At 41.5% G+C, this 25624-nt stretch overlaps 1 protein-coding gene across 35 annotated transcripts in view; it reads right to left on the bottom strand.

Annotated features, from left to right (window-relative positions):
- The window catches only part of EPB41L3 (erythrocyte membrane protein band 4.1 like 3), a 151813-nt gene that overhangs the window by 38354 nt on the left and 87835 nt on the right, over positions 1-25624 (bottom strand). For all 35 annotated transcript variants that reach the window (XM_048289132.1, XM_048289122.1, XM_048289128.1 and 32 more), the window contains exons 3-5: positions 22445-22642; positions 3464-3568; positions 1151-1193 (exon numbers count right to left, since the gene is read on the bottom strand). In XM_048289132.1, coding sequence (XP_048145089.1) covers positions 1151-1193; positions 3464-3568; positions 22445-22498 — 202 coding nt within the window. In that variant the 5' untranslated portion in view covers positions 22499-22642. The remainder of the gene's footprint in view (positions 1-1150; positions 1194-3463; positions 3569-22444; positions 22643-25624) is intronic.

Below are 25624 nucleotides of genomic sequence, written 5' to 3'. Positions count from 1 at the left end.
CAGAGAAAGCAAATTATTACTGTCATTTTCTGCAAATACAACTGTCCACTGCCTCAAGTCCAGGATGAGACTCTTCTGCCCTGGTTAATATCCCGCTGTCACAGCCTTTCATTGTCTATTTCATGACTTGGTTACATATTAAATGCATTTCAAATACGTGGTGGGGAGCTGAGCTGCTTTACTTGCATTGATCATCTGTGTAACCTGACTCAACATGGTCTAAAGCACCTTTCTCTTCAGATCCATCCCTTCATGAGATTTAAAAAAGGCAAATGTTCATTACTTTGTATTGCAGATCACTTACTTCTAATGAAAATAATACTGGAGGAAAGGGGAGATTGCTCACAGTAAGTGGGGAACTTTTTCTGCCAGGGTAAATTAGCCCTTTGAATTTTGGAGAGGGAAGGGATTTATTTGCCAGGCCTGACCCAACAAATGTGAATTACCAGATACTTTTGTTTTTGAAAGCCCAAGTGCTAGAAGGGGTCATTTAAAAAATGTGCAAAGAAAAAGTTACTGGGGCTTTTCTGCCCACAGAAGTCATACACATAAAAATTTTGCAAATTTTTAAAAGTGAGGGGAAGTAAAAGAAAGCAAGTCAAATTTTGAGCCCAGCAGTCTCAACAAGGCTTTCCTTTGAGGGGTTTTTGAATTTCTAATGTAGCAGATGCCTAGTTATAAGAATTGAGCTTTTTAAAAGATTCATGTGAATCAGAAAACTGACTGAATGGTCATATTAGGAGCAAACATCAAGCTTCTGAAACGCAGAAAGGAAAGATATTTTAGATAGAGTACTATCTTTGTACCAGTTAGTTATTTCAGTATGGGGCATGAGCAGTGTTTCTGGATATGATAAAAATATCAGTAATGCAAGAAATAATTCATATATGTGGCCTAGTCCCTAAGGTTACATTGCTTAATGTCAAACTTCAGGATTTCACATCTCTGCAAATGTCAAGTTGTTTTCAGCAATGCAAGTTCCTGTGTTGCCAGCATCAGTAATGCCTCACCATCATCAAGGCATAAAATACTTAAAAGATGTAGATAAATCCTTTGCTAAAGACTTGGGACAGGATACAAAAGATGTCTGTGAAATTGGCTTTGTCCCCATAGGGAGACATGTAGAAGGGGGCAACAATAACAAACTTACTTCGGATCTGCTTCTTGATTTCCTTGGCAGGGTCCAACCAATTCTGCAAAGAAAATGTTTCCTTTTTTCAATTTGAATTAGAAAACACAATAAACATTATTTTTAAAACAGTGCTATGAGTCAAAGTTAGAACATGCGAAGCTCTGCCACCCCTTTCTCCTTGGAGCAGCAGTAGGCAGGGCTGACACTAATTTTCAAGATGTGGACCTGGGTAGAAGTAGGATTTTTAATAGCCCTCACAGACTTTGAGGGCCTGAATGATTTAAAGTAAAAGAATGAAAAACAGGAATTGGTAAAATGAACCCACAGAAATCTTTTTCCAGGGTATCTCCTGGGGAAACTAAATTTCTACAAGCTTGCTACAAAGAGGTTTTTTAGATTGATTTTTTTTTTCTAATCCTGGAAAGCCTGAAAAGACTTGCTAGAGGATAAGCAAGCGCAGAGTAGGGCACTACCCTGTTTGCAATGCAGCATGGGCACAAGGGGCTCTCCGGCGAAAACCAGAGGCAGAACCACAGCACCTCTGCCCTCATCCACACCATGCAGAGCCCAGTGACTACGCAAGACAAAACCCCTGCTGAGGAGGTGGGGAATTATCCCAGTGATGTGTTAGTACTCCATGGATGCCAAGGAGCAGACGAAATTCCTCTGGAGGAGGCACACAGCAGCTTGGGGTCTCAGTGCCTCTGCTGTCTTGACCTCTAAGAGAATCAAATTAATATTTAAAATGCGTCACAGCCCAGAACAAAAAGTTCACTTTCCCCAGCAAAGTTCCATTTTCTCCAAAGGAAGATAAACAAATGTATCAGAGAGACAATAAAACACTACAGAAATATCAAACAAGCAGAACACAACAATCCCTCCCCAACAAAAACAACCAGTTTGCAGCTGTCCAAACCTGCTCTATGGTGCAAAACAAGAGCCAGAAGAACTCCAGCTATTGCTGAGCACAAAAGCACACTATGCACCAAGAAATTAAAGATGCATTAGGATTTCTGTTTACAAAGATGGCATGGGATGTATGCACATATGTTGTCTGGCTGGAAGTTATGCATCAGAGGATGGAGGTGAATTGCTAAGTACTTTGACATTAAAAATATGCCTATTATTGATCAATAAAAGCAGTGGCAGGCAGTTTTTCTTTTAACTGTTTGGCTCTGTAAAGTAACTGGTGACCTATAAATGTTTAGTGCTTCTAAACCACATGTTAATAATGAATCAATGCTTCTCTTTCCCGTAGGAAAGCATACCTATCTGGAAATGCACTTAGATTTCTGCCTAGCTTTTATCAAAATTCAAAACTAAGCATATGCTAAAGCATTATTTTGCACTGGCATGGACCAAGTATCTGCTTAAGGGATTTTCTGAATCAGAAACAAAGAAGTCTGTAAAGAAAAGGGAAAAAAGAAACAAAAAGACTGATTTTTTTCATATCATATATATTTGAAACAAAAGGAAGACTAGAAAACACAACTGTGGTTCCCACAAGACATAAACAGCTAAAAAAGTAGTAATAGCTCCAGCTCCATCAGGGAAGACCTTTCAGGCCATGCAAAGCACAAAATACCTTCACCTGGTGAGCTCTGCTGAGCTATTGCGCATATTGCTAAGAAGTTTTGTACTGGTTTCTGTCAAAATATTTATCTTAAAATGCCAAAAATAACACAACATATTTTAAATTATCCTTTGATAGCCTCTCTTTCACCATACCATGTCCCAAACAATATATGTACATATCACCTGCACCTTAGATCACCTTTGACACCTGTAATGCACAGCTTATTTCATACAGAAGCTGGGACACAGGACAGCAGAATATGATTCACTATTGCTACCAACTGCTTCTGAAGACTAATGTCTTTAGTCAAATCAACAATAATGCTATGATAAAGTCAAGGCTTAGAGCCTTCCCTTATCTTAGCAGTTAGCAGGAGCAGTCAATCATCTCCTGCCTATCTATGTTCCAACTACTATTATTAAGCCATATTTTAGTATTATATATTTTGCAGTGTATCTATGAGTGTAAATCTGACTTTCCTCTATGACAGTAAAGGAATAAATCATACTAGAAAGAGCACCAGCTCTATGACTGATATCCTTCATGTCATAAATAGCCAAAAGAGAGCGAACCCAGGGAAACACACAAGATGCTCTTGAGAAGTAGAGTCACAAAAAACAATAGCTCAAACTATGTCTATGGAATTTGGCAAGGAAGAGAAAACCAACTTCTGGATTGTTTGCAGCTGTCTGGGGAGTGTCTCAGGGAGTTCTGATGTTCACATGCCAAAGGCCACCTGCAGTTTTGTGGATTACCTTTTGGTTTTCTGCGTCTCTGTATGTTAGCCCAAAGTAGTCTTTTTCCAAAAGGTTCAGATGCTCACACACTTTGTCGAATAGCACTTGACCTCTGGAACGTTTCTGTGGGAAATGAACAGAAAACAAACAAAAAGATCCTTAAGTTTGCAAAATAAAGTAATATAAGCATTAAAATAACACCTTTTCTGTCAAACCAGTAACCTCAGAATGATTCAATTCAATGCATCCATCTTTCCAACCTATTGACCTGGAGCTTCATAAGAATCTGCTGAATGGGGCAAATCCTCTTTACCTACAACCTCATCTTCTTGCAGAGTTAAAAATAAGTCATACATGTCATGTTACAACTTCCAATAAGAAAATCTCTTTTGTTTTTCAGAAACTACAACTTCAAGAGCATGATGAGGTCATACCTCTGCAAACCACAGCAATTCTTTGCGTGCAAGTAGCAACAAACAGCAATACAAAATATTCCTGGTCTTGGATTATCAGAGTTGTGACTGGGAGGGGCAATCCACTGGAGGAAAAACCACACATAGACATACTTTTTGCTTCTGTAAAAGTGTGGACTGATTCCAGGACCCATTTTTGTCTAATACACAGAAAAATGTGATTACGCCATCTACGGAAATCACAGAAAGAGCCTAGTATCTGACTGGGAATGCAGCTGGGTAGAAAAACAGCTTTCCAGTGTTCCATCTTCTTTACTGTCAGATGAGAAGACGTCTCACTGTCAACAGCCAGAGACCTTAGCAGAAGCTTCGTAGTACGCATCATACTGGACAGTAAAAATTCAGGTCATCCTGGTTCTCAGCATTGTATGTGAAATTGAGAAAAAAATCCCCAGAAAACCAAACAGACAGAAACATTCTCTTTATAACCTACACATGCCTACTTTGATATGCCTTAACTATAATAAACCGTTCAAAATTATTTGGGCCATATTCATCACTGTGTTTCCTCACTGCCTGCTTCCCTAAGTGCAGTTCAGCTAAAGGAAAACATCTCCCTGCTTTATTCTGACCACACGCATACATAAATATTTTAGCTGATGTCAGCACAGCATTTTCTTTATCTTTAGCATACACATGACTAGAAGCAGACTGGAAATACACTACTTGCTTCAAAGGCAATGCAGGCAGTTGACACAAAAGAGGAGAGAATGCTGCCTCCAAATTTACATGCCTCTGCTGACCGAGCTGTGCCCGGACTGTGCTGCCAGCCCAGCAGCTTTGGCTGGGAGAGGGCAGTTCACAATCCAAGCTGACACAGCTACGCCAACAAACCCATGGAGCCCAACACTGGCCTCAAACTATTTTAGAAGTCATAAGCAAGCCAAGAGAAAAAAAAAGAAAGAACTGAGGGTTGCTCCCTAACACCCAGTGGAAACATCACAAGAGATCATGGAAGGAGTTGTGCAGCATAATCTAATTTATGTTAAATTTGGTTTTTTTACTGGCATTTGAATGGTTTATTGGAAAGGACACTGGAAAACATCCTTTACATTTTTATCAATGGAGAAGCTGAAGCGTGGCCTAAAAAATGTTCTCCAGCTGAGGAAAAAAACCCAGGTCCAGAAATGCATTACAAGTGTATTCCTGTAACTTCATTCACTGTGCCTTCCAGCATTATTTGAGCAAACAGCTCTAGGGCCTTGTTCGGCGTGTCACATGCTTTCCACCCTGTAAGTAGGAAGCATAAATATGCCCCAGCTCCTTTATAATGTCAAACAAGTGTTTAGTCAATTCTTCACGCTCCAAACTTTAAAGTAGGTAACAAGAGGTTGGTGGTTTTATACTTGGTGTTCCCTGTAGAGGAAGAGGCAGATAAAAAAGATCTTAATACTAGTGTATGGAGAGGAACCAACTCAGAAACTACAAGCCAAAATAGTCGCATTTCTGCTATAAGCAAGCAATGCTGCATTTTGCCAAATTTCTTGCTCTTCTACTTGTTAACAAACTAAGTAGTTTGTTAACTGAATGGAGAAAAACAAGCATAGAGGACACCAGCTTTGAAAAACTCTGTGTCTGCACCAGTGCACCATTTGCATGTATTTGTGGCACTTCAGGGCTCTCTTAATTTTAAGAGTCACTTAAGGCCAACACAGGAGCTGTTTTATGTGGCCAATCCATGTAGCTACACAGATGTCTGTTTTGAGAAATAGCAGCTAGCAGCTGCAAGGTATGCTGTTTTAACAGGGAATTACAGGAAACAGTTGTGCAGGACTGTGCTGTAATAAAAACCAAATGCCCAGAAAACTCCCAATTCTCAGTCTTTCATGTTTGGCTACACACTGCAGGCAAGTGAGAGTATCTATGGCAATCTGGAACAACTTTCATGGCAATGTAACCTCCTCTTCCTCCTCTATGAAGATTCCCAAGTTGTACTTAGTCATTTTCCACAAAATTCCTGCTGCATCAGGATATGGGAAAACCCTTGCTGGTGGTGCAAGAAGACATGAGAAATACGACATGTAACAGACAGCCCTTCCTGGCCAGGGTCTTCTCTTCATCATCACAAGGTAAGAACTGGTGGTGGTTGAGGGGAAGCCTTACCAGGACCACTTCTCACAGAAACACCCATTTGTGTCCAAACAGATGAGTCTCACGTTGCAGCCTCACCACTGCCCCTGAATGCCTGTTGCCAGCTCAGAGATGACCTGGAGAAGGATTTAGAGGACTCTGGTCATCTGGGGAGCTGCGGCTGCCTGGCAATGGCGCTACCCCTGCTGTTTTCCTAATGCAAGGCCAAGAGAAATCCTCGTGCACCTGCATATAGGCAGCAGTGCCACTTTGTACCCATGTGGTGGGAGCAGGCACACTGTTTCTAGAGCATCATTGCACAGAAACACAGTGAAGGGAAGCTACTGCATAAATTCATGAAAAATTAAGAGGTTCAGCTAGAAATATATAATTAATGCAATTGAACAGACCTCTTTTGCCCTTGTTAATTGTTTTTATTTTACTGCATGCCCAAATAACCATGCCATGAAAGGCAAGGATATCATTGCTTTGGCAGGAAGAGAATGGGAGGAAGAGAGAAAGGTCAACTTACAAATTCATACATCCTTCAATCCATCCTAAACCTTTGCTTTCCATTATTTTGGAGTGACAAGTCTAAGATGATGAAAGATTGACAGTCTGTTGGTTACTGGGGATCACAAGTTAATGGCAAAAATGACAGTCAATTCTCAGCAGTCCAAAAAATGTGGATTTAAAAAAAAAAAAAATTCTGAAAGGTAAATATGGCAAGATTATCCACTAGAAATATTCTTAGACATTTTTCAGGCACGAATGGGATGAAATAAAATGCGCAGATGTGAAAAAGACGCTTTGCTTAAGCTCTGGGAAATCAAGTAAACAGAAGGAATACAACACAGAGATTAAACAGTATAAATGAACACAAAGGTCCGGGAGCAAAAACAGTACATTTTTTCACAGCCTCATCCCTGCAGCTCTATAAAGGCCAGGGCTCTCTCTTGAAGCTGGAATGGGAATAAACAGCCTCCTGGTGAAGTTCCCGGTGAAAGGAGCCTGCAGCAGCAAACTTGGCAAGCCTGTGCCTGCCAGCAATTCTCACACACAAGGGAAGGGATAAGCAGCCTCTCTTCTCACCAGCTTCTCCTCAGTTTTGAAGCTGAGTTTCTCCCTCCTTGCGAGGCTGAAGGTCACAAAAGGCTCTCTTGTCCCCTAATTGGCTTCTCCACCATGCTCAAACCTTTCCACATCTTCTTCAGCCCATATCCCTCCATCACATCCCCATCGCCTTACAAGATCACCAGACCAAGATTGTGTGAACACAGAGTGAGGAGCTCAAAACTTAAAGTACTTCCACCTTAGTTTTGCCTGGATAACAAGATTATTATCAAGTCAATTATTCTCATTGGCAAACATTTGGGTACAATGTTTGGTATTAATGAGGAACAATAATAAGAAAGTTTTCCTTTATTATGATTAAACCCATAAGCTGTAAAGCACTTACAATAAGCAAACATTATTAAAGCGAAAAAAATGCAAGCCTTTGTTATCACTTCAGCCACAAAATATGTACTGTATGGTAATCATAGAACCACTGATTGGCTGAGGCTGGAGGGTACCTTTGGAGATTGCCTAGTCCATCATCCCTTCTCCAGACATACCACCTAAAGTGGATTGGTCAGGATCATGCTCATTTGGGTTTTGGATATCTCCACTCCACAGCCTGTGTAGGCCACCCTCATAGCATTTTTTTTCTTTTTGTTTAAATGGAAATTCTTGTCTTTCACTTTTTGCCCCTTGTCTCTTGTTCTGCCAAATGTGTACCACTGAGCACATTCTGGCTCTGTCTTCTTTACTCCTCCCATCAGGTACACACTGCTAAGATCCCCCTGAGCCTTCTCTTCTCCAGGCTGGACAGTTCCAGCTCCAAGCCTTTCCTCATAAAAGATATGCTCCAGGGCCTTCATCATATCTGTGGCCCTTTGCTGGACCCTGTCCAGTATGTTCATGTTTCCCTTGTACTGGGGACCCCAGGATCAGACTCAGTACTTCAAGACTGAGTAAAGGGGAAGGATCACCTCCCTCAACCTGCTGGTAACATTGCCCAGGATGGCACTGGCCTTCTGTGCTGCCAGGGAACATCTTCTGTGCTGCCAGGGAACATCACTGACTTTTGTTCACCTTTTTGCCCATCGGGACCCTTGAGCAATAAAACCCCTGTATCGCAGCAACCAAGCCACCAAACACATATGTTATTGTACTGTGATAAGCAATGAGGGAAATTACATAGAAAATGAGCAACCAACAACTTAATACAAAGATGTGACACCAACCTCCTTGTCATACAGGTGTTAGTAAGACTCCAGAAAACTCCTTTGGGAGTCAGTAAAATACAGGGAAGAGATCAGGAAGATTTCAAATGTTATGTGCTGGATGGTGCTTCCCAGGCTGGAAGCCAGTTGTGCCAGAGGAAAATTTATCAGGATTCAGATCTGCCACCTCCAAGGGACACATTTTATTTCTGTGCAAGGCTGTAGGCTTGGCTGCCCCATGCCAGGAGGCACCACCTCTCCAAAAGGTCTTCAAGCTGCTGTGGCTCCTGATTTGGCAAACCTGGCCTGTCCCTGAAACACAATAATTTGCAGTCTTCCTGCAGGTCATTTTGGCACCCAACCTGATAACGCAGCCTGAATGTCTTTTGATGCACCTCACCCTGAATGACCCACTTTTGCTTGTTGGGTAACCTCCAACCTACAGGACCAGCCATCTTTCCTAGCTCTATGCCAGCTACAGCCATCCATGATGAGGACCTGTCAGTACTCAGGCTTCTCTCAGACAGAATCCAACCCGCTGTTTGACAGATTTCTCCCTGGAGAGGCAATGCCACTCTGGGACTGGTAGCTCAACATAGCTGAGGGGCCTCTGTTCTCAGAGGGTTTCAAGACATTGGCCAGGCAATGCTACATCTGGCCTGGTCTCACCTGTTCACTGCACCCTGGCCACTGTCCTGCTCACATCAGGGGCCTCTCCAGTCCCTTTGAACAAGCACAGCCATGATAATGAAATCCCTGTGCACCTCCCCAGGTGCTAAGGGGTTAAGTGTCTGATTACAGGGTAGAGTGTTAGTCTATTCTTAAGGCTCTAGTTTTGCTCACTAGCAGATTACCTTCCTCTCACTGACAGGGAAAGAGGACAAGGAGCTGAAGAGCAGAAAACAGCCCTCTCTGCTTCCTAGAAATGACAGCTATTGCAGCCTCCAAAGCAATGCACTTTGGGGCAGTTCTACTTTGGCATTCGATGCTGCAGTCTCATGTGGGTGCAGAACGCTGAGCAAGGGCTGCCTGCAGCATGGAATCAATTACAAGAGATCACATTCAGACCAAATCTTGCAGTGCTAGGGAAAACACAAAGTGAGAACAGAGTTCCACAGCCAAACAGCTTTAACAGGATTCATTTTCGCCACCAATAACCATTGACTCCATCGCACAGCAACCGCAAGGTCAGGATAGCCTGATGAACTGAAACTTCACTTCTCTCTCTGATCAGTCAAGGAGCACAGCAAGACGAAAAAGTATCACAGTTGTGGACCTGGATTTTAAATGGGAGGAGTTTGCATGTAACTTTCTGCACAAATACATATGCAAACAACCTTGCTGCTTTCCTGGGAAAAGCTGCCAAGCTGCCAGTGAGCAATGTCACACTAGCACTAGTCTGGCATCCAACTCCACACAATTACTGTAATAACTCTAATTAGGCAGGATCACTGGAATAAGGACAAACAGATCACTATCATGAAATGCTGGTATGAATAATTGGACTCAAACTGATGTTGAGGTTATCTGCTTCACATTCCTAATTAGCATTTGCACTTTCCAATGGATCTCAACAATGCACTGTGTAAATGTGTGGGCTGGCTCTAGCGTTGCATGCTGTAATGTATTTTGGCATGTGGCTGTACTAACCTCTTCCTTTTCCCCTTCTCTTTCTGGTGGGGAAGAATTAGCTAACTTTTTTTTTTTCATTTCCAATGTTTCAATGTTTTTTTTGATGAAAAATATTCCAATTGAGTCCAGACCACTGATTTTATTTCATTGACTGTTTCAATTTAAATTACTTTTTGCAATTTAATTTGGATGATACTTTCATTTTCTACTCCACATAGGCTGCATGGTAGTCTCCTCTGTGCAAACACAAAGAAAACACCTGCAAAAGTTAAAATGTATATGGCAACAAATAAGTAGCATATACAAGGGGAAGTTTCTCCAGCCCTACATTGCAGCTTCTGCAATTATTCTTGCAACAAGTAAAAATGATTAACTGGTTGTCAGGAATACTTTGTACTCACCGCAGAGAGCACTCTCTTCACAAAATTCCCCCAGTTGAGTCTCTGAGTCGCTGAATTCCAGCCTTCTGACAACACAATTTCTCATTCTTTCCTCATGAACTACCCCATTTACACAAAAAATATGCCAAATCCCAGAAAAAACCCTAATACGTCTGCAAATGCTCACTACTTGCAAGCTAAAGTGACCAAGCCTCCAAGACCCCTTTTGTACCGAGAACCCCAGAACCCCATTTTGGGGGGGGGGGGGGGGTGGGATATTAACATCATATATATGTCATAGATCAATATGCACAGGCAAGTATATATATATAATTTAATGCACACAATATGTGCATACAAACAGATGTGAATTTCTAAGTGGATGCTCATTGTGGTTCCAAATATAGAGAAGCTTGTGGCCACATCATGTTGCTTCTCCATCTGTAGAAAGTCCACCAGAGATTCTAAACTCACAGTCATCCTGGTAAGGAGCACATTTTTATCTGTGAATGAAATAATAATTAACATACTGTGACATTTCCCATGTTTTTCCCAAAAAGACTTGGAGCTGTTCAAGACACAAAGAGCTGAACTGAGAAATTCTAGAAGCTGATCATTGCACTTTAGGCCAGAAAATTTCCAAACACGGAGAGCATGTTTTTTGAACAAGTCTTGATCGAAGTCAAAAGAAAGAAACAGCATTTTTTTTTTCCAAGGAAGTTAAAAAGAAAAAGTAATTCTGAAGAAGTTTAACTTCATTTCACTTCTACACATTGGTAATTTGCATTTTCAAAGGATCTACTTTTTCACTGTTTATACTTCTCCACAGTTTCTCTCCACAGGGAAAAGAAGATGAAGCAGAAAGGTGACAGAAGAGGAAAAACCCCCTGAATTTCTTCAAATCTCTAATTTCTCAACCGAAGTCCCCATCAGGAAGCTAAATGAGGAGAATCCAGAAAGAAAAACAGGATAGAGAATCTCTCCTGGAGTCTTAACTGGCAGAAAATCATCAAGTGTTCCTCTGGTTTACTGAAGTAAACCACACATGCGTAATGTGTAAGATAAAAACATCTGTGAGCATAACATGACTTAACCACCAGAATTGAGGCCTCCAAATCCCCTGCCCCTGCTTCCTGAAAATAGCACTGGCAGTTCCAGAAGCATCAACAACATTTAATGCATCTGCAAGTTCAGTGTGTTGAGAGTGATGTTCTACGCATTCCACAAAACATTTTCAAGTCATTTCTGCTAGGGAAGAAAACCTTTGCTGAAGTTAACAGTGCAACACTGAGCACCAGAGGTAAGTTACACAGTGACAAAGCAAACAACAAACGCCCTTCTCCCACACAGGCCAACAGAGAAAAGCTTAAAAATAAAAGAAATTCACTCATACTGTCCTTTTATTCCAAATATTTAGTTTCTTACAGAAAAAATCTGCATATGCAAAGTATTATAAACCAATGGTTCGGGTTGGAAGGGACCTTAAGGATCTTCTACTGCCAACCCCACGGCCATGTGCAGGGACACCTTCCACTAGACCAAGTTGCTCAAAGTCCCCTCCAACCTGGCCTTGAACAATTCCAGGGATGAGGCATCCACAGCTACTCAGGGAAATCAATGTCTTCAGCATCCTCATAGTAAAGAATTTCCTCCTAACACCCAATCTAAACAGTCCCTCTTTTAGTTTAAACAGTTTCCCTTTGTCCTATCACTATCTGCCTGTGTAAAAAGTCTCTTTCCTTCTTTTCTGTAAGCCCCTTTTAACTATTGGAAGGCCACAGTAAAGTTTCTCTGGAAACTTTTCCAGGCTGAACAACCCCAACTCTCTCAGTCCTGTCTTTACAGAAGAGGTGCTCCAGCCCTATGAGAATCTTTGTCGCCCTCCCCTGGATGAGGAGGAGACATAAATGTTCAAAATAGAATCATTAATAATAAATGTTCATAAATGTATCCCTAGGATGGACAGAATGCTCTCATCCAGTGTGTAAGCAGTTCGCCAGCATGCGTAGGAGATATTGAACAAGACATTTCTGCCAGCCTTTCAGGATGCAAAAGGAAAAAAGACACACTCAAACAAAAGCAAACTTTCAAAGCGAAATACATTCATTTTTTGGTTCTCAAAAGTTTTCCATACTTCAGTGGTAAACCGTATTTGGAAATGTCCCAAGTCAAAATTCCAGATACTATCTACTGAATAAAATATTTAGCCAGAAGTGGGGAGAACTAAGAATTAGGCAATTTCAGAAAGATTTTGCTGTATAAAAGCTATATTAAAAAGACTTTTTTTTCCATTATGAAGCAACAGAAATGCTTTTCCTGAAAGCTGCATATCAGTATAAACTCTCCAACTGTTCTATTCCTTTATTAACTTTTTAATGTATGAACCTTCATAGAATGTCCCAGTAGGTGACTAATACAGACTAATAGTTTGAAATAAAACCTGCAGTAATATTTTGCATATCTATCTCTGCCTTTTAACTTAGAACACTATCTTATACTGCTCTGCACATATAAATGGATGCCACATAAGGAAACTTAGAGTAGATGAGAAGGTATTTTAACACACAGTGATGATGATGATGACTGATCGCTTTCTTTTTTTCCCCCATTACAGTAGTACTATAATTCATTCTCTTATTGATATTTATTGTAATATACCATATTGAAATGTATTACCATTTCTGAAAACAACCTTTTCTGTCAAGCGCTAACCAAGCATTTAGATAAACAGATAAATACGCAACACTCCCGTGCTACACACCTGCAGAAAATGTCAATAACATTGTATAATATGACATAGTTTTTATCAGGGGCAACCTTCTTTAAAGCTGTTTGACCTTTCAATCCTAAACAGCCAGCACTAATCTAAAAAACCCAGAGGACTGCTAAATCCCAGTAAGAAGATTGGTGACCTAGTCCCGATTCTGGCATCAAACCAAATTAGGGTTTGTGCCTTCTACAACAGCAGCAGAGATCACACCAGCACTGGCACCACACAAGCTCTAAGCATACTGATGGGTGCTCTGCACAGTTTGCATCCTTGGGAAAATAGTGAGCACTCTGCTCATGGGAATGCAACCGTGCGGAGGGCACTTGAGAAAAAGTAAACACTCTGGAGCATGTTTTTATATGTGGAAGTGTGAGAGCCATGTCTGCACGTGCACAATGGCTACAGAAATACCTGTCAAATGTGATGATTATCAAATGCATCCCAAGTGCATCAGCAGAATGCATGCTGTATAAACTGAGGTCTGCTAACTACTGTCCAATAAATGAATACAAAACCAGTGGACACGATTTCTCAATTAGAAGTTCTGTTCCCAGCACATTCATTAGCTTCACACATTTGCTAAATCGTGACATAAAATAATAAACCGTATTCCATTTCTGAAGGCTTTTCAACAGAGAAAGTAACCCCCCCTCACTCGGCTTCCTTGAGAGCACAGATTGTTTGGGCTTGGATTTTAGCTAGACGTGCAGCTGATCCATTGGCTTAATGCCTCCTGATTGCCCTACCACCTCCTGCAAGACACTCTGCAGTTAACTCAGGCAGGTCTCCTGGGATTCAGCACAGCAGCTGAAGCTTTCCAGTGGCGGCTATAAATATTTTCTTTATTCTACCTATACCTGGACAAACTCGGCAAACACTCATCTCTCCTCATCTCATATGCTAACTAACGGTGCACAAGCCTAGTACCAACACAGCAAGGGGAACCAATCACTACCTGTAATATAAATAGTCCCTGGCACACATCAACAAAAAACAACCATAAACATTTTGTTTATTTTCAGCTGAAAAAAGCTCTACTGTCAACATAGTCCGATTTACAGAGTAATCTTGCCATATGAATTTAAAAGCCACAGAGCTCTCTCTGACCTACATTGCCAGCCTGGAGTGAAAAAAACCAACACTGCACAGAGAGATGCTCTTGAGGCAGGAGAGGGAACAGGATGATCAGGCTTTTCGATTTGGGGTACCTTAGATGGTATTACACCATCAATACTGGGGTTTTCAAGAAAACTAACATAGCCTGTTCTCAAGCTACTTCCAAGCTTTATCCACTTCAGATCAAAATCATTTCTGCCAGAGTGAGATAAATCATGAGAGACAGACCTTGCTGCCTATCAACACTTTGCTTTGCAAGCAGATATTTCACCACCCAGTCCTTCCTATGATATTTTGTTCACTGTATCAACAGACAAGGATAAGAAAACATAAAAGCAGCCCAGCGCTGCATAGGGCTCAGCTGGAAAAAAAAAAAAAATCACCCATATGAGGCACTAAGGTTTTATATGGCAAGCTAACATATTTAGAGGATGATAATAAAGTGAAGATTTACTTAGTTTGGGTCTGGAAATGGCAAGTCAGTGTTAACATAGGGACAGCACCTATAAATTGGAGCAACTAGCAACAGAGTTGATGATGAATTTAAGACAGCTCGGTTGGGTCTGGAACAAGTAGCAGGCACTACAGAAACAGGGCAGGAGACATGACAAAATACAGGGAGGCTTGGCAGGAGTGTGACTGGGCAGTGACATGAAAATCAGCAACTTCTGTGTTGGCTGGGCATGGGGTAGAGGGGGGAAATGTACAGCTTGTCCAGAAACAACAGAAGGCTTTAAAATTTGAGTGTCCATTTGGAAAAGGGAAAAGGCAAAGCCTTTCATCTACTCTTTGTGATTTATATACCAGCAGTCCTTAAAAAATACATGCAGAGGTTGGGTGCTGCCTGCACTAGGCACTCCAGTAAGAAGCTGGAAGCTCTCTGAGGCAAAGACCACCACAAGCAATAAGCCTGGAGAAGACAAACATGAAGGGACTGACACAGTCTCATTCTGGTGAAGCCATCAGCAAGAATGGTGACAAGGACAGGACTCCTGGAGCCAAAAGACCTCTATCTGTCTGGGGCAAAAGGCAGGTGGAAGATCATCCTCTCCTGGGCTCTTGCAAACAGATTAACCACCAATGAACCATACAGTACCTCAGTTTGAGTGTTCATGACCAAACCCAGTTTTTTAAAAACTTTGCCAGATGGAGAACAAGCTCCTGTTGCCTGGCTTGTGTCCAACTGGTGCTCCAAGGGGAGGGAACCGGAGGCAATATTTCAGTAGGAAGTTTTCAGCTAACCATTTATTCCCAAAATTATGTAGTTTCAGAACAGCTGAAAGTATTTTTCAATGTAGGTGGACTCCTCACAATAGTTTTCAGTGTTATGGCTGGCACCCCCAAGGTATCAAAATTATTATTTTTGTCTGATAAACTCAACATTTCACTGCACAGACCATTTTCAGAAACTATTAACAAAAGGCAACAGATAAAGAAGACTAGATGTAGAAAATATAGATGTGGAGAGAAAGAAAGTCTACAAATTTTTATTTTTAGTTTCCTTTTTTTGTGTGTGTGTGTGTGTGTGTGTGTGTGTGTGTGTGTTTGTAAGCTTCTGTCATTTGATTGTGACCATGTCCTGTGCTGTGCCAGGTGTAATTGAAGGCCCAACCTGCTGTTCACTCGGTACAACATGTAAAGGAGTGACTTCGTTTTAATTCTTGGTTCCTCGTTCAGTCTCTAAAATACTTGCATATTAACTGGAGAAAATATCTGTCTAATCATTTAGGTGTCTCCCTACCAAGGTTGTAAGAGACCTTCTCCCTGAATACCACACAGCCCAGAAGCTCCCAGCCACGAGAAGCTGTGGGGGACCTGAGCCTCCCCTGGTAAGGCAGAAATGCTCCAGCCCCGCTCCCTCAGCCTCGTGGCATTTCCAAAAGGCTTAGCTCAACCTGACTTGTTTCGATTTAGATTTCTTTAGCTTCAAGTGAAATAAGAATAATAATCATCATCACTAAAAGGGAGCCCAAACATTTTTATTTTTGTTTCAATTACCAAACTAAAGAAAAAAAACCTCTTTCTCTGCTCAGCCTCACAGTTGATTATTATGTGCTGGATAACACTGGTGCTGATTTCCAGATCATTGTGCTGCTTGAATTGGCAAGTATTTTAACTCATAGAAAGAGGCCTATGGTATTAGAAAAAAGCAAGTCAGAAGAACTGTATATTAACTTTATTCAGCTGAAGCATATTCAGGCAATACTCAGACTCCTACTGACATGTGTCAGGTAACATAGATCTTAAGTGAATCCCCTGGCTAATCCAAGTCAGCCCTAATTAGCGGGTCTGGGACAGAAAACATGCTGTGTAACAGCAATGATGCCTCTCAACCCAGTCACTTTTACTGAAACATATCCTGGGGAAGGAATAAAACCCAAAACAAAGGTCTTCATATTAAATTAAGTGAAATGTAAGCAGTGAATAGGTCAAAAGGAAAAGACTTATTAAAAAAAGTCCCTCTTGCATTCAGTAATCAGTTTCACATGTAAAGCCATTTGCAAGAGACTGTGTGGAATTCATTAAACAATTAAAATGTGCAGGGGGTAACAGAAACTCTATCCTCCAGAATGCAGAATGCATCTTATTACAGAGGTTTCCTTCCTGACCTTAAGATCTACCTCAAAACGGATGAGAAATTCGATGTTATTAAACTCCCTGTGCAAAAACAGCTTGCAGGTCCACACATGGAAACTCCCAGGGAAGAGTCAGCTTGGATGCGGTGTGGGGAGGGGGACCACGGGGCCATGCATTCCCCCACCATCATACAGAAACACAGGAGGATCTTTCCTCCAGATGGAGTCTTGCAGGTCAGGAAAAGCAGCACAGGCAGCTACCACTCTCTTTCATTTCTAGCAGAGGTGGCAGTGCAGAAATAATTCTGCTTCTTCTCATTTCTTCTTCAAGCCTGTCCTAAGACAATCTTCAATGACTTATTTTTTAAGGAAGCATCCTCATATTCTCATGCTTTAACACAAAAATGAGAAATTCATGCAAAATGCAATACTTCAACTATTAGAGAACCCATTTATTTCATGTCCATTTTGTCTTCAAAAAGGAGTATTAGCCCATACATGTTTAGGGCAGAAAGGGACCAGTTCACTCCAGCCTGCTTCTGTCCATCTTACAAATTCTGGTTTCAAATGTATGAAAAGAAAACTTCTTGCTATTTCAACTCAAGCATGCTACTCTGATGTCACCCGAGGATGCAGGGAAACCCATTGAGAAAGTGGGTCTCCCCACTTTCCTTCCTTTCTCCCTTCTTTCTTTCCTTTGGGAGGAAGTCATTTGTAATGAGGTTCATTTCCAAAGGTGTAGCAGTGACTACAGCACAGGACACCCAACCACTGCCCAGGTCCCAGTGGCAGCACGACTGAGAAAACTGGGGTTACAAAACATCCTTACACAGTGTGTTTTAACCAGTCCCTTTCTACCTCAGCTGACCCCCACTCACCCAGAAGTGGGGTTAACAGTAATACTTTGTGAGATGTTGTTTCTCCATGTGCTGTGCAGCTTATCTGGGTCCTACCTCAACTTGCTCTGTTTGATGTAGGGCTGCAGAGATGCCACAGACAGGCTGCCATGGAAACATTTGTTTTCATTAACTGGTGGCCTGCATGATAAGAAAGTCTGAGTGGTACAGGAATGATGAAAGAGTATAAATTACCAATGGGCTCAGACAGCTGAGCCTTTCAAAGTGAAATCTAATTATTTTACCATTTATTTAGACAGATTATGTTATAGCTTTCTGACCTCATGTTGTGAGTAACAGCATGTATATGTTTAGAGAGCAGAAACAAAGACAAATTCCAACTTGTTTTAGGAAGACAGTTTAAATTAGGCTATGTGTAATGGACAGCATGACAGCTTGCTCCACTTGCATCTTTTAATTAAAATGCAGTGCTCTAGATAACAGAAAATTGAGATGGGGTAGAGATGGACAAGAGGGGAAATAAATCCTAGAAAAAACATAATTGTACTATAGCATTTGAAAACTCCTACTTAAAGCTGAAGAAACCCAGAAATAAGTTATTTTTGCTTGTTTTCTCGAATCTTAGGAAAAACTTGAACTAATGTGCTCATTGTCTTTTTTAATGTTATCTGAAATTAATTTTCAGTCTTGGATCTTGCTTTCTCTTTGGTTCTCCAAACCAACAAATGCAAAGCATAGGTCTAGCTTGCTTAAAAGAGAAATCTTCAGCTACCGCTTTGGAGTGCAGTTTTGGCCACAGCCCTGGCCTTGGACGCTTTGACAATCAACATCTCTGAGCCTAATGCTGGCTGGGAAAGCACAATGAACAACCCAAGGAGAGCCACTGCCAGCAGGGACAGACATCTAGGTGTAAACCACTTCCCTGCATCCCTCTGAACAGACTGCATCGACTCCGGTGATCCAGGGCCCCTCAGAAGCCTCCAAATTCTTCATGACCTGGGAGAGACATGCAGCTGCCCTGAGGCTGTTTTTCTTGGCAGAATACTGGGGACAATGTCAGTGTACAAATACCTCTTCTCCAAAAGCCAACAGCTTTCCCTGGAGAGGGGAAGATCCATTAGGTGGCCATCCCAACTGGGAAAGGAAACCCCCCCTCTGAAATAAGGCTGCTACTACCATCTGCAGGCTTCTGGTCAAGAGCAGCATTGGGGGTACAGATGGTAACACTGGTGGTTTATGGTTTTGGAGGAGGATGAATGAACAGGTTGGGTTACCTACTTAGCCTGGCTTTGGCTTGTAATGTCTTACTGCATGAAAGACTTTCTGGGTCAGACAGATAGAGCACACAGGCAGTAACACTGCAGGGCCTCAAGGGAAAGCTTTTACCTGGAATTTGCTTAAGATCCTTTCACTGAATGGAGACTACTTTAGATGACCCACTGTTAACCTCAGCTTTGAAGTTAGCTCCACTACATTTTCCCTCATACATCTCATACAACATGAAAAAGCCCCAGTGTCACAAATGCAAAGCACTGAACATGAGACTGAAAGATATAGCAGAAGACAGTGAAGATGCTCAGCATTAAATATGGAATACGAAAGAGTGGCTTCTGGAACAAAGGATAGCAAGGGCATAAATGGATTAACCAAACTTGCCTCAGAAGTGTCTCAATCTGTGAGTACGTGCCACGTCGCCTGCCAGGTCATTAACGGGATGAACACATAATTGATAAGCTGCAGGTTGCGCTCTACTGGAGAGCAATAAGCTCCTTTAAATTACATTAATATTTAACATATATAAAAAGCATTTGTCATTTGCAAAGCACTTTATAGAGTAACTGATGGATTCTATAATGATCCCCAACTCCCAGACTAGGGAATGAAATTCTGGAGAGATAAATACCTGGCCTGCATCCAAATCAAGAGTAACTGACAGAGCTATTGCTCTAGCTCAAATTAGGTTTCTCAGTTTCTGGTCCTTCTAGATTACATTGCTTTGTAGCCTTCAGTAGGTAGAAGCATGATACACATGGACCTGAAAGACAGGAGCTGACAACACAGGATGACATTTCTGACTCACATGTAACAACTGTCACATCCCACGCTGGGTCACTGTCCACTCTGAAAGATGCAGTTGTGTGGGTTGAACACAAGGAATGGAAATATTAAATATTTGATTGCCATGTTGTCTGTCCCTCTCCCTTTTCTTTTAAAGAATTAATACTGGGGAATTTACTGGCCTCCATAATATGCCAGGTACCTCAGTATACTTTCTATTTTATATATATATATAAAAGAACTGAGATTAGCTCACTTGTTTACAGCATAGTGTTAATAAGGCCAAGGTGGTGGGTTCAATCCCTGTATTGGCCATTCACTTAAGAGCTGGACTTAATGGTCATTGTGGGTCCCTTCCAACTCAGAATATTCTGTGATTCTGTGAAAACTGAACGACTTTGTGTGCTGCTGACAGAGAAGAATGAATATATATATTTGTGTACATATATATGTATGTATGTATCTATATTTTCCCCCATTTAAATTGGTATAGTGAGTTCACTTGACTGTGATCCTTAAAATATGATAGCATTCTTCTGAAATGTGATAGATTGTTTCTCATGCCGCAGCACTAGGTTTCTGTGAAACCAACACAGAACTTTGTTATTCCCCAAAAATTTCTGTAGAACTTCACCTTCAGCCTCCTACATGATTTCCTGAGATGTCTCCTGACACAGACCCTCATTTTCCCTGCCCTTGTAACTCCCTTTGTGCATACTTTTTACTCCTTGGGAGAAAAAGCACAGTGAAAGTTGCATCATTTCTCTTGGCTGGACTCAGCACCCTTTTGCTGTAGCTAAACTTTACACACACAGGGAGTGGACTCCCTTGGGATCTACCAAGAGTTCCCATGGGCTGGAGTGGGCTGTGCCAGAGAGGTACCTGCAGCTGTATCATCAATACATACAAAAACACTGATACAACCACCTAGGAAGGATGCAAAGTCTGAATCACACCGTTTAAAGTATGTAAATTTATGCGTCACTCCAGCTGCACTTCTTCCCTGAAATATTTGTTCCTCCTAACCAACTTTGTTTCAATGCACCCCACGGTCTGCTCATCATCATAGCCTTACAGCTTTTTCATTTGAAAATTCACTCTTTTAGGAGCTCTATTCTCATCAATATTACATTCTGCCTGGGAAGCCTGATCATCTTAGAAGCAGATAAAATGATTACTGATGACAGTCAATACAACTTGAAAATATTTCAGCAATGTAAATAGAAAAAATGCATACAAAACTTATATTGGACATTATTCAAGAGCTATTCAGAACTTGCAAAGCATAGAAATCTGACAAGCAATAAAACATGATGGCTTCCATATGCCAGCATTTTGACACTTCAAAAGAACTCAAGTTTAGTGAAAGAGTGAAACTTCCTATAAAAAGTATTATTCACAGCATTTATTTGCATAAGTGGACATCTAACATAACAATTCTCCCTTTCTGCTCCATCTTAGATTCTGATAAAGCTCAGCCTGCTAGACAAGATTTCCATAGAAATCTTATTTGGTAAGATTCACTTGATTGTATTCCAAAAAGTGACTCACGTTTTACAAGCAAGCGTCAAAAGCTGAAATGAGTTGACTCTTTCCATCAAAGCCAGTATGAGTCATTCCTCCAGCTTAATGGCTCCCACACTATCTATCCCTGAGTGACAAAACTGAGACTACAGGTCAAGAAATGACCATTTAATAGTCACAAAGGATGTGTCCAGAGAGATAGTGCTAGACTGAAGGAAACAACATGGGACTTGACCAGTGAAATTAAAAGATACTCAACAACATGGACTGCTAAGTTGCTGTAAGAGTAGTAAAATACCAGCTTCTGTTCCCAGTTCACTCCTGGCATAGCAAAATTTGACCCAAACTGTAATGCCAGGGTTGAATAAAAATCAATATGGTTTTTGCTCACCTGCCGCTCTCCAAAGCACTTAAAATGAGAGCAGCTGAAGGACAAATGGGCTGAATGCTACGTGATTGTAAAGATGCCATGATTTGGCTCCCAGTCAGGTACTCCTTTTCTCCATCCTCTCTCCTTCTCCATGCTCCTGCAGATTTCCCTTTCAAGCCTGAAGACTATTTAAGCTCTGCATTTATACACCCCTGTTCTCCCCAGGTGGCTTTTCTTCTCCATGGCAACCCACAGTTACCCAAAGGATGGTTGGCCTAGTCAGGCCCTCCAACACACATCCTTCCTCTGCAGCCACTGCTTGGCCAGGCTCAGCCTTGTCTTGTGTGCGTGACTTTCTGACCTTTTCTTACAGAAAAATCACAGCATCTTTCTACCAGTAACATTCAGACACAGTTATGATTCACAGACATCATGGAAAAGCACACAAAACTCTCCATTCTCACTGCTATTTGTGCCTGACATTTCCCCCGCTTACCCAGGGTGTCTCTCATGCCCGCACTAATCTCACAAGTCAGAATTACTGTATGGACAATGACTCAATGAAGCCTCAACTCAGTAAAATACCAAGGAAATGAAAAACCCAGTGGGATCAAAATCCTTCTTTGTTTATGGGCTTTGTTGTCTATACTTTGTTTTCTGATGTGGCATATGTCAACAGAAAATTAATCCAGAGTCTCTGGTTGTTTCAGGGAGTGCTCAGAATCCCTCACCTAGCTAAAATCTGTGCACCATCTTCGAAAGCCTCCAGAGAAAACAATGAAACTATCTCTGTGCTTGGCAGTGGTGAAATATCAGGCCATTCATCCTTTTCCTTACATTAGAAATATAATTTTCACCATTTACCTCCTGAAAGGATGAAAAAAAGGATGAAAAAAAGCCTTTTACCTCTACTTCACACGCATATTCCGATCCATCCAGGAGCGTCACTTTGCATTGCATATTTTTTGGTTTCTTGGCGATCTTTAGAGGAGACTTGGAAAGTTTGCTAGATGAAGATTTTTGAGAGAGCTTGTCGTCCTCTAGCTGCTGATATTCCAGCTGTTTTGCACTAGCAGCAGCAAACTCCTCTTCTTTCTCTGTGGCCTATAAAGAAAAAGAAAGATACTTTTTGAAGTAAGATAAACCAATCATGCCCTGCAGTTCACTGTGCTTGCGGCACCCAAGCATTTAAGTGAGCCTTTTTTGCGGCTTGGACAAGAAAATCCCTGATGCAGGACAGAGTCTTTACTGAAAAGATTTCCCATATTTCTCCCAGCCCTGCCTTCTCCCTCCAAAATGTACAGAATACTCAAGAAGGAGGGGCATTCATGAAAATATTTTAAGACCTTTACTTTTTCCATAGGTACAAAATCCCACTTGGACTTCCTGTATTTTTTTTTTTGTTGTTTTGGAAATTCTGAGTAATCAGTAAACATTGTTGATGAACAGATACTCCTATGGTTTCTTGATATTACTTTGAAATCCCGTACCTGTTAAATCATACAATGTTACCATGGTGTCATACGGAATAGAAAAACACTATCAGGTTTGCACTAATTTTGCTGTCAGTGAGGAAACAGCCCCTGAATGAGGTCATGGATCCCCCCTGAACAGTGTGAATTCGTAAGGGGATGCTGACGTGCCTGAGAGAGAAAGACTCCCCAACAACCCAAGCAAAGGGTTAAGAAAACAGGACAGAAGTGAGGGGCCAAACAACTTTAATGTGCAGCTGGCTGCCTAAATGGACAGTAAGTACAGGTTGAGAGGATGAATTTTGCTCTCTGCTGATGTCCAGTAAGTCCCTCAAGATGGAGAGAAGTAGGCAGGTATGGCAGGGAAGAGGGGCAAGAAGTAACAACCATGGCTGCTTTTACTTGGGTTTATCTGAGGGTCAGGCCATTTGAAGTTACCGTGATGCAGCACAGCCCACAGTCCTCTCCACAGCACTAGATGAAAGCCAGAACAGTTCTACAGCATTTCACCCTTCCTAGCAACAGCACTATGCTGCAGTCATTACCCTTCTCATCAGTTATATCCGTGACAGATTCCAAACAAAACCTCAACAGGAGTGCAGTAATACCTCAGCTAAAGCTTAAATGAAATAAAAACATCTTTCTGTTATCTCACTACAAGGCAAAAAAACCCCAACCTGCTCTGGCTCTGAATTATTTCAGTGTAATAAGCAACAAGCATTAGTGGAAAAATATTGTAAATTAATCCTTCAAGTCTGTTTCCATTTATTGTATATAATAAACCTTTGTGAAAATGAAGCAAATCCATCCAAAGGCTTTAAGCTGCTTTGAGACCAGAACAATGTTGCATCATATAACCTGAAACAACAGTGTACTAAATCACGGGGTACTGTCCCTGAGTGATTTCATAAAAACAAGCTTTAAGTTTCCCCTCTGCCTTCCAGTGAATGGGGGGAAGGACAATTTGGAGCTGGCTGTGATACCTACAGTGTCAGCTCCCACCAAAGCCCCAGCAAATTACTAAGAGGTGAGGCAAGACCCCACAGTCCTCCTTTCCCTGCAAGGAGGGCACAGCAATGGCCTCCTGGGCTTCCCTGGATGGGGAAACTGCAAGAAAGTGGGGCTTAAAAGATAAAAAAACAAGGGCTGCTTTCAAAATCTATTGCATCTTCCAGGCCATGAGTGCTCTTCCTCAGGAGCAGCCCAGCGCCAGCCGTCTCTTCCCCTACCTAGCTCCAGCACAAGAGGAATTTCTCCTTCCAGCAGCTGGACACCAGCTCTGTGCCTGGATGTCAAGGTCCTTGCACACCTTGAAAACTGGCAGGAGATGAAGGCACGGTGTATGTAAGTGGATCAGCTGTTCGCTGAGCATTTAACACAGCAGCTGTGATGAGGAGGGACAGTCCCCCTGGGCTCACAGCAAGGCTGGAGGCCAGCTACCCTTCTACCACACCTGCAGCCAGCTGGCAAGTGGTCCAGCCTCGTGCAATGAGAAATAAATAAAACTGAAGATGCCTCCTGCTTGGGCCTCTGTGCAGAGCTGCACTGCTGCTGGTGGGCAGAGGGGCTCTGATGACTTCTATACGTTTTGTCAAAAGAAATCTGCCAGGAAAGGTGCATGTGCACATATGTGGGTAAAAAAATGGGGAAAAAATGCACTGCCTTACCCAGCGGCTCATTACATTTCTCATGTGAGAGTGAGCACTCTGCTTCAACAAAAAACAACCAACAAAATACCCCAGCATGGAACTAATCTCTTTCAAGAAAACAGAAAAGCTGCTTGAGAAAAAAATCCACAACAAGGACACCCATCATCCATTTAAACCTTAGAACCATACTGAGCCTACAAACAATTTCTGTGAATCTCAATGGACTAGTCATTATTTTCCTTCATAAAGACACTCAGTATCTTAAGACTACAGCAGAGGTTTGCTTATTTATAAACATTAAAAAATATTACTGAGGTTATTTTGTTTGTTAAGGTTCCCATCTATATTAAGATCAGGGGAATGTGTCTAGGTTAAAATCATACAAAAGGTTTTCCTCTCATTTGTCTGGTGAATAAAGCATGCCAAGAGCCATTAGAGAAGATTCCCCCAAACTATGCTGATATGTTCAGGCATTGAGGTACTTTCAGACTGTATTAAGTCTCTCCTTCCTAAAGAAACTTGACATCCTGGAATCTAGGTAAAAACAAATGGCCAGTGAAAGACCCATGTACAGAGTGAATTAGTTTGTTCTCTGCTAGCATAGCTTCATTTTCTCCTAAATTCTTCTCCAAGATATGTCTGCACTGTATTATTTGTAGTTTCTGTACTCTCTTTTTGCTCTATTTTCTAAGTGCCGTGGACTAAATTCTAATGCAGCAGAAGTTGCTTCAGGGTTTGCGTTTTTTGAGCATAATCTCTCTCATGTATGACAGAGTACATTCAAGCTCTTCTGAAGCTGGGCCCCCTCTCAAAGGAAGCCTCTGGAGTAATGGGATTCAGCAATAATGATCTTGGATACTTTTCAGCTTCTCACTGAAGTGATACAAAGTGATATAGCCACATTTGTAAAACACATTAATCCCATCTACTTATGGTAGTTTCTCAGAAACATTGGTGCCCAACCT

The sequence above is a fragment of the Corvus hawaiiensis genome, chromosome 30, assembly GCF_020740725.1.
Source record: "Corvus hawaiiensis isolate bCorHaw1 chromosome 30, bCorHaw1.pri.cur, whole genome shotgun sequence".
Lineage (NCBI taxonomy): Eukaryota > Metazoa > Chordata > Aves > Passeriformes > Corvidae > Corvus > Corvus hawaiiensis.
This window is presented reverse-complemented; position numbering and strand designations above follow the sequence as displayed.